General features: G+C 40.7%; 3 protein-coding genes across 3 annotated transcripts; 1 reads left to right on the top strand and 2 right to left on the bottom strand.

The window, feature by feature from the left end:
* Positions 1 to 274: 274 nt before the first annotated feature.
* LOC118455867 (uncharacterized) lies at positions 275 to 7,983 on the bottom strand. Its single transcript, XM_035915948.2, has 5 exons — positions 7,916 to 7,983; positions 3,303 to 3,843; positions 3,177 to 3,214; positions 2,494 to 2,589; positions 275 to 1,802 (listed from the first exon to the last, which is right to left on the bottom strand). Exons 1-5 carry the CDS (start codon positions 7,935 to 7,937, stop codon positions 1,132 to 1,134), a joined length of 1,368 nt encoding a protein of 455 aa, XP_035771841.1. The 5' UTR covers positions 7,938 to 7,983; the 3' UTR covers positions 275 to 1,131.
* A 144-nt stretch (positions 7,984 to 8,127) lies between these two features.
* LOC102776920 (uncharacterized) lies at positions 8,128 to 9,123 on the top strand. Its single transcript, XM_006782105.3, has 2 exons — positions 8,128 to 8,161; positions 8,273 to 9,123. Exons 1-2 carry the CDS (start codon positions 8,134 to 8,136, stop codon positions 9,007 to 9,009), a joined length of 765 nt encoding a protein of 254 aa, XP_006782168.1. The 5' UTR covers positions 8,128 to 8,133; the 3' UTR covers positions 9,010 to 9,123.
* Positions 9,124 to 13,205: 4,082 nt separating this feature from the next.
* Positions 13,206 to 14,730, bottom strand: LOC148102068 (uncharacterized). Its single transcript, XM_087842677.1, has 4 exons — positions 14,673 to 14,730; positions 13,935 to 14,028; positions 13,701 to 13,788; positions 13,206 to 13,583 (listed from the first exon to the last, which is right to left on the bottom strand). Exons 1-4 carry the CDS (start codon positions 14,728 to 14,730, stop codon positions 13,206 to 13,208), a joined length of 618 nt encoding a protein of 205 aa, XP_087698803.1.
* Between the last annotated feature and the right edge of the window lie 1,313 nt (positions 14,731 to 16,043).

The following is a 16,043-nucleotide window of genomic DNA, read 5'->3' as shown; positions in this document are numbered from 1 at the left end:
GAGACCACATGTTTGCATACCTGCTCCAATAGAAGGAAGAGCAACACCTGACATGGACAGAACAAAGGGCATGAGCTGATATGTGAACTACCAGTAATAAAGATGTTGTAATAAACATTTATAGTTAATGCTAGTTAAAACAAGACTTGAAATAACTGACACAACATAATTGCTGGATTAAGTTGAGTTTATTATTATCATTATTTTCCATTTTGTTTCGAATAGATATCAAATAAACTGGATGTATAGAAATTGTTATATTTTACTCATCAACATTTTGTCTTATGCACGTTATGCTATACCAAAACTTATAAACTAGCTTTTTTCTTTTTTTTCTGATATACAAAAAAAAATAAAGAAAAACGGGAGATATTGCCCACCCACTTCCAACCTGTTTTGATCTCTCAATACTGAACATACTGAACACTAACTATCTATAAACTATACTGAAGTCTTTAATTATCTTTTCATCATATTTGATTATTCATACTTATTTCCCTAAGTTGCAAAAAACAAATGTAAATATATTTAAAGGCAAATAAGTATAAGTAATAAGTAATCTTCTAAACTTGAAGATTGGAGTTACTATGACAGAACAGCTATCAAAATAAATACACACAATAATAAATTCATACTGCATCAAAGGATTACACTTGTACCTTCTCCACAAACTGATACATGGAGTTATCAGCACATTCTCACTTCCAAAGCATAACATTTTACACCAGGTGGCAAATCATCAGTATATTGCACTTTTGGCCACCCAACACGTCCCTATATTTTGAGTTTGGAAAAATGAGGAAACATGAGAACTGTTTTGAATGAATCTACGCATGTACATTTATTTTACGTAAATCGCTTTGGAAAACACTAACACGATTAAGGTGGTGGTTAACATTAGGTTATGGTTAGGGCTGTAGTACACGGCTGGAACGTGTGTTTCCGTGGAAGCGTTAATCTATTCAATTTCATCCACATTTCGGTGTGTTGCATAGGAGCGCGGAAGGTCACCTTTCCATGGAACACCTCGGGATGCTACAAATCGTTGGTATATTATGCGTCATGAGTGAGAACGGGCTTGGAGTTGATCACTTTTTTGGGACATTAAGTGCACATCAACCAAAGTTAAAGCTAACACAAACAGCACTGTGGAGATGGGTCTTTTTCTGTCAAATTTGGAAACAACTGTTCAACTTTCTTGATGAGTTCCTTGACCTGTTTAGAGTCTTTGGAGGTGTTCTTGAATACATGGTAACGATTGCCACAAGCTTCCAATATTTCCTTGAGGTGACTTCGAGGAACAATGAACTCGTTCAGGTTACATTTAGTATTTTCCCCATGTGTAAACAGGACGATTGTTTTTTCCCTGATTCTCCAGCCAAGAAGTTTCTCCAGGTTCTCTAATATTCCTCTCTCTCCCTCTGTGAACCTGCCGAACTGTATCACAAGTAACACCACACACTGCCCTGGCTGACAATACAACTTACACTCATTCAGCTGTGCCTCTTGCATGGATTTGTTTTCATGACAGAAGTCCGGGGTGTCAACCAGTCTAATCTGTTTACCACTCCCAACCTTCATCATTCTGGTCTCACACTTGGTGGTTACTGGTGTTGAGCTTGGATAGGATTTAAATGGGGTTGAATCCTGCTGGCTATTCCCAATTGTCAGGGATGGAAGCATTGGCTGCAGGGAGTTCTCTGCAGCCAGGATTGTGTTTGCTGATGCGCTCTTTCCAGTCCCACCTTTTCCCAGCAGAACTATGTTAAACACAGCATCTAACGAACTGTGAGCACTGCAACCTGGAAGATGTAAAACAGGAATTGAGTTAATTTCTCAGTTCCCAACTGTTCCTCTATGTGTCATCAGGCATTATGTACACTTTGAAGGTAAGACATCTAATCATTGTTTTACCTTTGTTTTTTCAACTGGATGCATTTATTGTGTCATAACTTCTAAGGTATACTAATATTATGCTAAGGTGCAGAAAAGATTCTTTGTGAGTTGAAGGAGCATGGCGAATAGACACCTGAGGAAGCATGTGCAATGAATGCTGTTCATTTTTATACCCTTTCATAATATTTACACTGAGATGTTTGGAGAGTCTGGGATATGGGGTATGTAATAGATAATATATTTTCATAATTACTTCTCTTCTGAAACCTGTTAAGATTACTATGAAAACACCTGGTTCTATGAAAAACATACAAAAAATACATATATAAATGAATGAATTAAAATTTTTGCCTGACCTGTCTGGCAGTGTAGCAATCAGAATGGATTTACTTTGCCAAGCGAACCATGGCTTTTGCTATAATGGTCCACTAGATAGTCATATTTTATTAGATTTTTATTAGGATTTTTTATTTGGAGTTATTACAGTAACAGTAGACAAGACCAGGAAATGGAAAAGGAACATAAGAAAGACAGCAAAGTTGGAGAGAAAGTTAACAGAAGGAGAGGGATTCTTATATGGAGTGGCATTAATACAACCAGGGAGTGGTGCTGGGGTCACGGTAGAGCTGTTCATCAACGTAGAGTCGGTCCATTGTGATGACAGGACGGGAGCACATTTGGATGAACCTGCGTCTGAATGAACAAGAAACTGTTCTTGATGTTGTGATGACCTTCTGTCAAGATTAGTAGGAAAAAAGGGAAAACGAAGCAGTGGATGATAACTGATCAAATGTAAAACTCAGTGAACCAGATAGGGATGAAGCTGAAGAGGGCAGAATGAGCCAGGCTGAAGAGTGAAGAGAGAAAAAGCTGATATGATATGATAATATTTAAGGAGTATGATTTGGATAGCTAGCTACTGACACTGTGGATACAACATAGAATTAGTGTACCTGCAAGGCTTTTAACACACAAAGAGCCCTGATCGTCAATTCTCCCCCTGATACACAGGATATCTTTGTAGATCAAATAGCGAAAATGAAAATAGCTGATGGAGGAGACTAAACACTTGATGTCTACGGTGTAGCTTTGCCTGAAAAGGTTTGGCCAGCCAAAACCCAGAAATTTTACCTGAAATTAATAATAATTTTAAAAAAAACCCCAACTAAAATGGCATAATTATAGCAGTAACCATTTAGCATTTTCTAAGATTATTCTAATATTTAATAAATAAATAAATAAATAAATAACAGAAAATCTGCATTCTAATATATACTTACCTGTTCTCTGAAGGTCATTGTAAGAATGGAAGTCATTTCTGAAAAGATAACAGTAATCACTATGACTGTACACAAAAATATAAATACCAGCTTATCTCAAAATTAGAGTAGGGAATTTTTTTTTACCTTTTGCGTTCCAACTCATGTTTCCTTCTTTGCACAATTTTGTGGCTGTAGTTTTTGTAGTCAAACTGAAATGACTGATGGTTTGAAGACCAGTTCATAAATACTGAAACTATTTTTTTCAGAATAACCAACTTGACATTGAACACTTCGTCTACATAACTGAGTAAATCATGGTTTTCTTGTTTTTCTAAGATGACAACTAAATTTTCTGTGACATTTTCTTCAAAGATATCTTTAAATGCAATGATTTGATTCCCCACTTTTTCTTTAGATGTGCTTTCTGACTCTATTGCCAGTATGAACAAATGAGGGCCAGGATATGAAAGTGCCATGAAGTCAATAATCTTCTGGTCTGGATTCATACATTCATCATCAAAGAATTTAGGAGCACTGATGATCCTGAATGAATTATCTTCTTTCAATTCACAGTGAGGTGAAGGCTTCCCAAAAATACAGTGACCTTGGAGGATTGTACTTTCGATCTTGCTCATGAAATCAGGCTTTTCTCCAAACAAAGCGATAGTAAACTTGCCAGGATTTTCTGTGGAAGCAAAAGCAATAATAACTTTCAGAAACAATCTGCTTTATTTTATAATAATTTATAATATAAAATCATTCACATATATCTGTGGCATTAAACATAACTAAAAACAAAAAAGCAGTTTCACAGTACAAAAGGGTTGGGCAGCTGCTGTGCTAAGACTCTGTTTTTGATTGCACTATTATTCTCCAACAGGCTGGCTGCTTTGCAGCATGTCTCTCTATCTCAGTGGTTCCCAAACTTTTTTTTCTAGGCCCCCCTTTGTTTTACAAGAAAAATGTTCGCGCCCCCCCCACCGACCGCGCGTGCACGCACACGCACAAACATCCTCCAACCAAACACAACCATATTTTGCTCCATTGTGGTTTATTTCACACCTCAAACATTTAGTAAACAATTAAGCAAATACAAGTAATCTGCAATAAATTACAGGTAGTAATAAAATAAACTACTAACTCTTTTACGCTACGTCCGCACCTACACGGGTATTTTTGAAAACGCAGCTGTTTCGTCCACACGTAAACGGCGTTTCGAATCACCGAGAACGGAGATTTTTTAAAACTCCTTTTTTGCGTTTACGTGTGGACGAGGAATACAGAGTTCGTCACGCAACGTCAAAGGTATGTGCCTTTTTTCACGTCACGCTGTGCGCCACGTTATTGTTTACATGAGATGAATTGCAGAATGGCAGATAGAGACAAAATACTGTTAATCTGACTATCTTCCAGGGATGGGTACCGGTATCTGGTATTCTGTCATAAACGGTAGTAACCAGACCGAAAAGCAGCACACATTTCGGTGCTTTTTTTTTTCCTGAGGTGTCATACACTTTGGACTCTAGCCAATCATTTTACCTTTCTGAGGATAATAGGCGGGCCCAGGTACGTACGTTCTTTTAGAGCAGAGCTACAGATTAAAAATGCCCAAGGCAAAGCGGTCAAAAGTCTGGCTGTACTTCACAGCAAGAGATGCAAACTCAGCAGCCTGCAACAAGTGCTTTAAGGTGACACTGTGCAAAGGAGGTAACACCTCGAATCTTATGAAACACCTAGCAACACATAGCATTTTGCTAAAAGCCGAGAAATGCGCCGTATTTGATAGCTTGCTGCGAGACCTCACACCATGCACATCTACTGTGGGTGTGGTGCCTGTTATCAGACCCGGAGTTAGCAACATCCCCCAAAAACCCGAAGAGTAGAGTCCTGGCCCCTAGCCCTGCCAGTGTAGCAGAAATGAGGACAGGTGATGATGGCAGCAGCAGCCGTTCTTCTCTGCATGAGTAGCTTAATGTTGTTTGTGTATAATTTACGTTGAGTAGGCTAACCACGTTATTAAATTAATGCATGTAAGGTGAACTAGCAAACACCGTTGTAGTTACATGCAGCTGTCTTCTTGTTTGATGGCAGATACTCCCTTCACCCTGGCCAAAAAGGCTAAAATGACCAAAGAAAAAGTGGAAAACAGCTAAACATGAGAGGTTTTTGGACAAAGTTTGTGTTTTTTCCATTGATTAAGCACTGCTTCCAGCCAAGAGTGATACCATATGTGCCATATAGCTGCAGAAAAGTCTAACATTATCTTTTTACAAAAAAACAGCTGAACATGAGAGGTTTTTGGACAAAGTTTGTGTCCCACTGTAACTTTACTGTATAAAGAGCTAACATCTCCAAAATGTCAGGAGTAGTTAGTCATTACAACAAGTGTTTGTGAACTAAAAATCAAGAATGTGGGATACTGTTTTTCCGTGATTTGAACAGCCCAGCGCTGCTCCCGATGCAGGGAAAACCAATTCTGCAGGGGAGACCTACCTCGGCACTTGTGCAGGTGAAGCCAAAGGGAAGACATGCTTCACCATATTTTCTAGTCTTTGGCTTAGAATGAAGTTGGTTTGGAAACATATTCAGCGATGCTTCATCTCCTGCTTTGCGTTTGTGTGGGCGCACCGTGCTAGCAGTGTCCAAGCGTTTTGTTTTGTTTTTATAAAGGAAACAACTGTTTTGTCCAAAGTATGCACTAAAGGCTTATTCCTGTACCAGGTGTGATAGTGTAGCTTGTGTTGCTTTACCTTGTAAGTCAGTCTTTGTATATATGTGTGGCAACACAACATTGTGTTGTAACTACAGAGAAATTTCACTCCTGTCTATAACTGAAAAATACTCTCTGAATCACTGTGCAGTATTGTGACAAAATCTTTACTGCTCCAAGAAAACGAAATTTTTAAAGATTTTCTACAGGCCTATTCAATAGCAGTGAGATTGACATTTCAAGGCAGAAACTGGCATGAAATGAGCATAAAGCATTACCTTCATACTGTTAGGATACCTGGGTCGTTGACCCAGAATTTTGAGTTTATTATATTATTTATCATTTCTAGTCTTTGGTTTCTTTGTTAGAGTTGTGTCTTATGGTTTATGTCTCTGTGTTCTCTAGTTGCTCTGTCTCTCCTGTCAGCTGTATCCCCTTGTCAAGTCCGCGTCTCTGTGTTATGTTTCCTGTTTTAATTTGAAAGTCAGTGTCTTATACAATACAATACAATACAATTTTATTTATATAGCACATTTAAAAACCACAGGTATGCCAAAGTGCTTCACAGAACGAGTTAGAGCAATAATAAATACAAATACAAAACACAAAATACAAATAAAATATACTAACAGACGGGTGACATAACTAGCCAATAATACACCAGGCATAGTAGGCACAACCTGAAAGGCTGAAGGTCAAAACATTATAAATATTAATAAAGCGAAAAAGATAACTTACAGTACACCAAAAATGCGGGCTCTAGGAGGCGGGGAAAGCAAGGCTAAACAAATAAGTTTTTAATTGAGATTTAAAAGATTGAATTGAATCAGACGCCCGAATAGCTTATGTTAATGTGTCTGGTTTTGCTTCCTTTGTCTCATTAGGCCTGAGTTGCCCCAGCTGTGTTTCCCTCCTGTTATCCATTCCCTGATTGCTCTCTCTGTGTATTTAAGCCCTGTGTTTCTCTGTGTCCGTGTCGTGATCTACCCTTATCCACAGTTTACCATGCTGTAACGCCTGCCTGTATTTATTGTTTGTATTTTGGAAGTTTGTTACTTTGAGTTCAGCATTAAAGCTGGGGTTTTTTGGGGGGTTTTTGTTTTATTTTTTTTGAGTTCACGTCTGTTTCCAGAGTCTGCACTTTGGGTCCTTTTCCTGCCTGAACACAGCCCTCACATAACACATACTGTTCATAGGCTTAATGGCAGTTATTCTTCACTAAACATATAAAATTTTATAGGTCCCCAAAGTCATAAGTCTCAAACTCACTTAAGACAACATCCACATTGTGGTAAATTTTAAATCACAAATTTACCTAACAAGAATGTTAAAACCCATGCAGACAGGGAAAACACGAAATATTAAAGGAAAAAGAAAAGGCATTTTAAAAATTGTGAAAACCCTTTTAACAAATTTTCATGCCAAATTCACTGAAAGTAGCCTTTATGATATTACAGAGTGCGCACACTGAGTGAAAGACTTAAAATAACACCAGCTAAATTGTACAATTTTCAGAGGCAGTAACTTTTAGCTGCAATGCCACGAGTGACCACAAGAACACATAACAAACTGAGATTACATTAGCTGATATTTTATATTTTGTTGGCTTTGATTGTTAGGAAGCATGGGTTGTCTTGTTACTGCTCTCGATCACATAAATTACAAATTAAATATAACATGATTTCAAACTGTGTAATTGTCACTAATGAGCAGCTCTAATTCAACTACATTTTACTTTGTGGATTCAGCTGCCTACTGAGATTAGACGATTGACATACAGATTCACCGAAAACAAACACCGCAGGTGTAAATTTTTTTATAAATGAATAAATTAAAAAGTATACAGATGATATATTGCAAAATATGGAGTCCTGATCAAGTTGATAAAATTGTTCATATTATTAATTTCAGATTTTCTTAGAAATTTTAAGAAGAGTTTCAGTTGTTCATGTTGAATATATTAAACAATCTGCTGTCTTTACAGATATATTGAAGCTGTAGAAGATTTATAAATTTTGATGGAATAAAGTATGACAGATTTACTTACCCTGAGTCTTTGAAAAATTCATCTTGTCAGCTGCTTAATAATGAACAGTGTGCAGATTTCACCAGAATCTGAAACAGCTTTGAAATGTGTCAGATGCACTCCTGGTATTATAGGCTGAGAGGTTAGCTCCACCCAGTGGGCGGAGTGCAGGAGCTGCTTTAGATTAAAACAGTGGAGAGCTGGGTTTCTGTTCATTAGCTAACAAGATAAGAATAAAGATGGGCAACGGTGCTGCAATCCCTGATGGTAAAGTTATCTCATGTTTATACTTATTCTTAATACTGCAGTAAGTGTGTATTAGGTGGAACTTGTTTCAGAGTAAAAAGTAAAAACAACAGTCTTTCTTTCTTTCTGCAGGTCCTCCAAGGAGGATTGTGATGATCGGTAAAACTGGTGTTGGGAAGAGTGCTGTTGGCAACACCATCCTGGGCAAAACGTATTTTGAATCTAATGTGAGCTCAGAGTCAGTGACGCAAACCTGTGAGTTTCAAAATGTTCCAAACTGTTTGAGAAGGATCACTGTGGTTGACACACCCGGCCTTCTGGATACGTCTAAAACTGCAGACATCATGAAGAAGGAAATCGCAAAATGTATTCAGATTACTACTCCGGGCCCTCATGTCTTCCTGCTGGTCCTACAGATTGGTAGGTTTACCAAAGAAGAGCAAAACTGTGTGGATGCCCTGGAAAAACTGTTTGGACCAAAGGCCTCAAACTACATGATTGTCGTGTTCACTCATGGTGACAAACTGACTAAGAAGGGCATAACAATAGAACATTATCTGAAAGAGGGCCATAAGAAGGTTAAACAGTTGCTGAACAGATGTGGTAACAGGTATCATATGTTTGACAACAGTAACATAAAGAACAGAGCTCAAGTTGTCAATCTGATCAAAAAAATTGATGAGATGGTGGCATCAAATAAAGAAACTTACTACACTGATGAAATGTTTGAGGAGGCAGCAAGAATTCTGGAGCTGAACAAGAAAAAAGAAACCGAACAACAGCTGACTAACAATGTACCCTTCATGTCTAATGTCAGGGAAAAAGTTCTTTTGTTTCAGAAGATCTTGGCAGAGGATGAAGCTGAGTAGGGCCACATTGATTAAATCTCGGACTCAAACATGGGACATTACTCTAATTAGTCCTCAGTTCATTTTTTTAATTACACTGGCTCAATTGGTTGTCATTTGAAGAAAAATTAAATGTTAAGTTATAAAATCCTTTCTGACATGAATGGTTTAGAATTGTATTCAACTGGAAGATTTTCATGTTAATATTTTCCAACTTGTACATTGCTCTTTACATTAGTTGTTTATGTTTATACACTATTCATTCATTTTCATCAATAAATAAGAAATTTCCTGGCCACTATTTTTTTTTTATATACATAAGATCAATCTTTCATTTAATAAAATGCTTTATACAGGAAATGTTTGATTTTCTTAATCTTATTCTTCAATAACTCTTGAGTTGTTTGAATTAAAAAAAAAAACCCAATATACTCATCTCAGAAACAAGCCTCCATCTTGATTTTAGAAAGTAGGTAAAAATATATTTCTTAAGAAATCCAAACATGAATTTTAAAATTTGAGCAGTGTGTAAAAGGGCTAGTGTACTGCATTGGCAAATCTGAAAGTGCTGGTGCAACTGGCACTTGTTCAACATTATGGTTGAAAAAGGTTTTCCTCGCTAATGTGCTAAAGTTTCTTATATCGCTGTTGGCCAAGAGAAAATCTATGTATAAAGATAAATCACAAAAGCTTGTTTACATCCTAATGCTCTGTTTCCCTTCAACATTGAGCATCAGCAGCTTGTCTACCACACTAGTCTTTGGTTTCCCCTAAAAATGTTTTATCCACAATGCAAAAACAAATACAAAAGCTGCTGATCTCTCAGCTTTTCCATTGACCCAGGATACAGACATGCCCATGAAACTGAGACCCACTATAGATTCCAGTTGGTTCTGAGCAATGTTCCCTCTAATTTTTTATGTGTCTGAGCGAACACACAAACTCCCTGAGCAGTCCCTTGGACCACTGTGAGCAACATTAGACGTGTGCACTGTGGTCACAGCAGCATCTAATCCATCCAAGTTACATGGTTTATTAAAATAATCAAATTACAGCATTTACATTTATGTCAGACTACTTTTAATTAACTGCTTTAGCCCACTTACAATGAAAATTAAAAAAAAAATCTAGTCATTGACCTGTGTAGTATGTTAACACTATTGGAAGTAAAAATAACTTGAACTCCAATTTTGAAAACACAACTTTATTTATTTTATTTTTTTTGCTCTGACTTGTATTATGAGTATGAGTCTGTGGTCTGGGAGAGAGTCCTGTAACTCTCTCTCTGCAAAATGCAGGATATAATGACCAATGTTGGGCAATTACTTATATAGTTACTTCTTCAAAAAAGTAACTGAGTTTTGCAAACAAAGTTTTTTGCAGCTGTTTACCTAAAAATGCAGCCAAGACATTTTTTAAAATAAACATTTCAAACTATTTACAGAACAATCAGCTGTTCTGCATCAAATTTGATGCCACACAAATTATTTGTGCCACTCCAAAACATAATTTCTGTCCACTATGAGATAAAGGAGAAGAACAGCCTGATACCTGCAGGCCTGACAACAGGAGATGTATCACTGCTGTAACACCTGTAACATTCAACAGTCGCCTCATTGTTCTGACACACACAACAAAACTATTGACTACACTACACACTAACTACACAAGATTTGCGCTAAACGTCGCAAATCTCTCACATCTCAAAACTGCTGTCACTCCTAAAACTTCCCCCCTTCCTAAAGAACTAAATGCCATGTTGCCATGTAATTTTTTTTGATTGGTCCACATAGTACATTTTTCCACCAACAGGAAAGGCTGGGGGAGGGGGGTTGTTTTCTTGCTCACAGGTGAAGAGTGCTTTCGACATTTTCCTTATAAAACGCTGTTTTTACCGTTTCTTACCGAAATTCCTATGTACGAGCTTCACAAGCAACAGAGGTGTGCAAAAATACAATAAGATAAAACAAGCAAAATATAAGAATGGCTAAATCTGAGAGTAATAAATATATGTACAAATAAGAGTGTATGCATTACTGGATGTGTGTACAAAATAGGTATGCCACGTGTGTGTGTGTGTGTGTGTGTGTGTGTGTGTGTGTGTGTGTGTATACATGTTACTGTGGCAGAAGTGTGGTCCCGGGTGCGGCTGCAGGTGAGGAGTGGTGCAGTGAGCTCAACGGGGCGGTGCTGGAGACGCAGGTGAGAACAGCTGATGGCGTTTGGACTGATGATGGTTTCCTTCCCCTTTTATAGTGAGACGGGAGAGGAGCGGAGGGAGAGCTGGAAATCAGTTGAGACCGGAGCTGTCAGACTGTGGACGGTCATAACAAATGAAAACTAGAAATAAATGTGGCATCTGGCGACAAACAACTGTGCGTGTGTGTACGTGTGTAAAGTGCATTTCACAGTTACAAATTAAATACAGTAACCAATAAAATAAAATAGATAAAATATACAGAGGTTGGTAGTTGGGTCACCACAAGCACAGTGTCCACTGCCTGCAAAAATAAGAACAGCAACAATCAGAATAATAACCAGAATAAAAGAATGTCTGTCATGTCCTGTATTTACTTTCACCAGACCAGACCCCTGTACTGCAGGATTAACCTGAGTGTCCCAGTCCTGGACAGATTCTTCAATAATGAGGACACCAGGCCTGATTTCCGCCTCAGGAGGGAGTCTGTGACAGCGCTACTGAATCTACTGAACCAGGAACGGAGACATGGATGCGGTGCCCAGATCGAGGCCCCTGTGTTCCTCTTCTGGCTGGCGAGTCGGAGCAGCCTACAGGGTCGTGTCCAGGGTCTTCGCAATACCCTGTTCCACTGTCCACCGCATCGTGCACAGGGTCACAGAGGTGGTGGTGGCCACGCACCACCAGGTCATCCACCTTCCACGGACCCCAGAAGACCTAGATGCCATGTCCAATGGGTTTGCACAGCTGGCAGGCCACAGGGCCTTTGTGAAGGCTTCTGGTGCAATTGACTGCTGCCATGTCCCCATCAAGCCCCCCAGCGGCCCTGACGGTCAGTGCTACAGGAACAGGAAGTTGTTCCCGTCCATAATCCTGCAGGCGGTATGTGACCATCAGGGCCGCTTTGTCGATACACATGTGGGCTGGCCGGGGTCAGTGCATGACTCCAGGGTCCTCCGCCACAGCCCACTGTACCGACAGGCCCGTTACCCTCCCCCAGGGCATTTTATCCTTGCAGATAGAACATCCACTCCCCCTCATCACCCCCTACAAGAGGCCAGTCCACAGTGTGGGAGCCCAGCGCTTTAACGCACATCACTCCAGGGCACGCTCTGTCATAGAGCGTGCCTTTGGAATGATAAAGACAAGGTTCCGTGTCATCTTCCTGCAAGCGCTGGAGGTGCACCACACCTCGTGCCACATGTATGTCACGCTAATACGAGCATCATTGTTGTTTGTCCAATCATAATGGCAACTGTAGTGCATACTCTGGCATGTACACTGTACTTACAAGATTAAACATCTGTCGCAGGTCATAACAGCATGTGCCGTGCTGCACAACATCTGCATCGGTGCTGGTGACATTGTGGCCCCAGATGAGGAACCCGAGGATGATGCCCAAGATGCAGGGGAGACTGGTGTGGAGGCAGTCAGTGGTGCACACTGGCGGGACCAGCTATCTGGTGAGGTGTCTGCCCTGGAGGAGGTACCCCCAGAACACGATTATTGTCAGCAGGCAAGTATCCCTTAGTGGTGCATCTGCACAGTGCTGGGATTTCACGTGACAGATCTGTCTTAACATGCTTGTTGTTACCATGTCGTTTTCCCACCGCCATGATTACAATCTAGTGACATGGCAGCTGTCGGTTTCACCAGCCCTGCAGACCCAAGTGGAGGATGTTGCGGTGGACAGTGGGAATGAGCATGCCTGAGCAACATCTGGGGACGCCTATGTGGGATGCTCCACTCAGTACCTGACTATGAACCGGGCGTCTCACCTGTGGCACCTCCCTCATCTCTGTGGTCCTGGTCCAGAGGACCAAGCAGCACTGCCCAAGACTCCCTGCTCAGGCCCCCCGAAATTGTGTCATGTAGTTTGTGACAGACATGCACTCACAGTTGGGATGTTCCCACTGTCTTTATTTACATAACTGAAATCATCTTGTGTGTGCAGAACAAAGGTTGGAACAACAACATAAATAAAGTGCAACTGTGTACAGTGGCTGTCTCTGGACACGACTCAGTCCTTTTTCTGCTCCACTAGCTTTTCAAGGACACCTATCAGCCTGTCCATCCTCTCGGCTCCCCGTTCCTCCATTTGGCGTTGCTGAGCCATGTCCTCTTTTATTAGGGCAATGAGCTCATCCTCCCCGTCCCTCCTCCTTTTTGCCACCCGTGCCTCAGGCGGCTCCTCATCCTCCTGTCCCTCCTGGTGTGGGAGTGGGTTGCCCACTGCTGCACTGTGCCCTGGTGCGTCCTCCTGGATGGAGGAGATTAGGACAGGTGGCCTGGTGGAGGGCCTCTGTCCTAGCACCTCATCCATGGCATCAAACCAGGGCCATGTTGCGGCAGTGGCCTTCCAACTTGCACCCTCGCTCGTCGCTGGATACTTGCACTCCTGAGGGGAGAATACATCACAAGTGGCAGTTGGCAACAACAGCAACAGTGCAGGTTTACATAGGTGACTTTTCAGTGTTCCGTGTGGAGTTACAACTGTCACTACCACTGTACATACTTTGTATTTCCTCTTCAGGTTCTCCCATTTACGTTTGGCCTGCACAGGGGAGATTTTCCCCGCCAGGTCCATCTTCTCTACAATTTCCCTGTCAGACTAAATATGAGAGCACGTGTATATCAGGTCATTCCGTTTATGGCATCCACAGCAAGATGTACTGGCTTGGGACCACAGGGCAGACAGTTCACTGTCCCTTGTGCGTCAATATTTGTAAATCTCATACTGTTGCTGTACCTCCAACCCACTGCGGCTGAGTGTTTCGCACCCGTGAACAGGTGCTCATTGTCACGGCGGAGTTGAATGAGGTCTGCCGTCTGCTCCTTGGTCCCTGTAATGCAGCGTGACATTGGATTACATTCCCCACCATCCTGCACTTCTGTTTTAGCATTTCTCCGTTTGCCGTCAGTTCAGCATATACAGCAACATACACACTGCAATGTCAGGCAAAACTGTTTATTGCGGGACAAGGGCAGCACTGACTGGGGCAGAACATTTACTTTATCAGGCCCTAGGTTGTGGTTGGGGGTTCTCTGTCATATTTTTGATTGAATTCAATTCAATTCAGTTTTATTTAGATAGGGCAGAATCACACAAAAGTCGCCTCAGGGCGCTTTGAAATATTTGACATGGCAGGTTTGATAACTGTAACAAATGTATGTATATATTACATTTTAGACATTTACATTTTATATATGATGTGCTGCGGACACAGCTACATTCCTGCCTGGTATATGTTGACATTTCTGTTTGCGGCACAGGCAGGGTCATATTAGTACAGTTGATTGCACTTGTAGTGGTGGTACTTCTATTCATACTGCCCTCGGTCTGGTACAGGATTCACAGCTTTGCGGGTCTGTGCATTTACGATTACGTGGGTCGGACAGGTGTCACATGATTCACCTTGACATTTACTATTAACCTTCCATTAACTTTTACATCTTGGCATTTGTTTCGCTCCTTCATACATCTTACATTTGCGGGTGTTGCTGTTCTCCGCCGCCGTTTCAACCTCCTCCGCAGCTGCTGACATCATTACGCACTGGCCTGGCTGCGTCGCGCTATGCATTGTGGGATATATGGGACCACGAAGCGTGCACCGGACCACGCTTGATATTTGGGGAAATTGACGGCGCATTCGGAGTACGCATTTGAAGTACACTTCGAATTGGGACAGCCGTCGTCGCGTGGCAGTGACGTAATCGCACTTAAAATGCGTACTTCAAGCGTGCAGACACTGAATTGGGACACAGCCTAAGACATGCGGACTTAAAATGACAAGCTGATGAGGAAACCACACACTATAACTACACACAGAGGGAAAAGGGGGCTGGAGAAGAGACATGGACATAACTAAGCAGAAACAGAATGTAATGGCTGCGGGGGAAACACACATGACAGATGCAACGGGTCATAAGGTAGAAACATGGAAACAAGAGGAGGAGAAGGGAGACAAAGACATGACTGAAACACATGAAGGGTGAGGGAGAATTAAACACGGGGTGAAGACACAAGGGGAATCTAATAAACAATGAACTATAACTGGGCAACCTAGCTTAATATAAACAAAGGGACTTAAACATAAACCATCAAAATATATGAAAACTCAAAACGCTGGGTCAAACAACCCAGGATCGTGACAAAATAGGGGAAGTTTGAAGATCAAGAAGGATGATCTGATATCCTTGTGTTGGTTTTGTACCCAGACTAAACTATAGTGAGCTTATTTTAGCTGGTTAGGTTGGCTCAAAACTGTTTCAGATTATTTTAAATCTGTAATTTCATCTGTGATTCTATCAATCTTAGCCAGCTGGTCAATTTACCTACACAGCCTAATATCTACCTAAAAGCCCTGAAAGGTTTACCTTGATTGACTTAATTCTGACAAATGTTCCTCACAAATTTTCATCCTTGGGTGTCTTTTGCAATTAAGTGACCACTGTGTTGTTGCTGTTTTTAGAAACACTAAGTTGCCTAAGCCACAACATCATATTATTTTTGAAAGGACTCCAACATTTTAACGAACAAGCATGATTTGTCAGACTATGACTGGAAAAAAATAGGATTGATAGCTGATGAACAATTAGCGTGGACATCTTTTAGGGATGGCTTTATGCAAATTGTGAATAAAAGTGCCCCAATTAAGGAGATTTAGGATAAAAGGTCGCGAAAATCCCTGGTTCTCCTCAGAGCTGGCAGATATTCATGAGCATAACCTGGCTTGGGCCAAATCTAGGAAAACAGGTTCTCCCACTGGTTGGCTTCTTTTCAGACAACTAAAAAACAAATGAACTTCCTTTAATAAGAAAGCTAAATCAGAATATTATCTGCCTGTCACCACTGAGA

Source organism: Neolamprologus brichardi, chromosome 7 (assembly GCF_056152115.1).
Source record: "Neolamprologus brichardi isolate AB-2024 chromosome 7, ASM5615211v1, whole genome shotgun sequence".
NCBI classification, from domain to species: domain Eukaryota; kingdom Metazoa; phylum Chordata; class Actinopteri; order Cichliformes; family Cichlidae; genus Neolamprologus; species Neolamprologus brichardi.
This window is presented reverse-complemented; position numbering and strand designations above follow the sequence as displayed.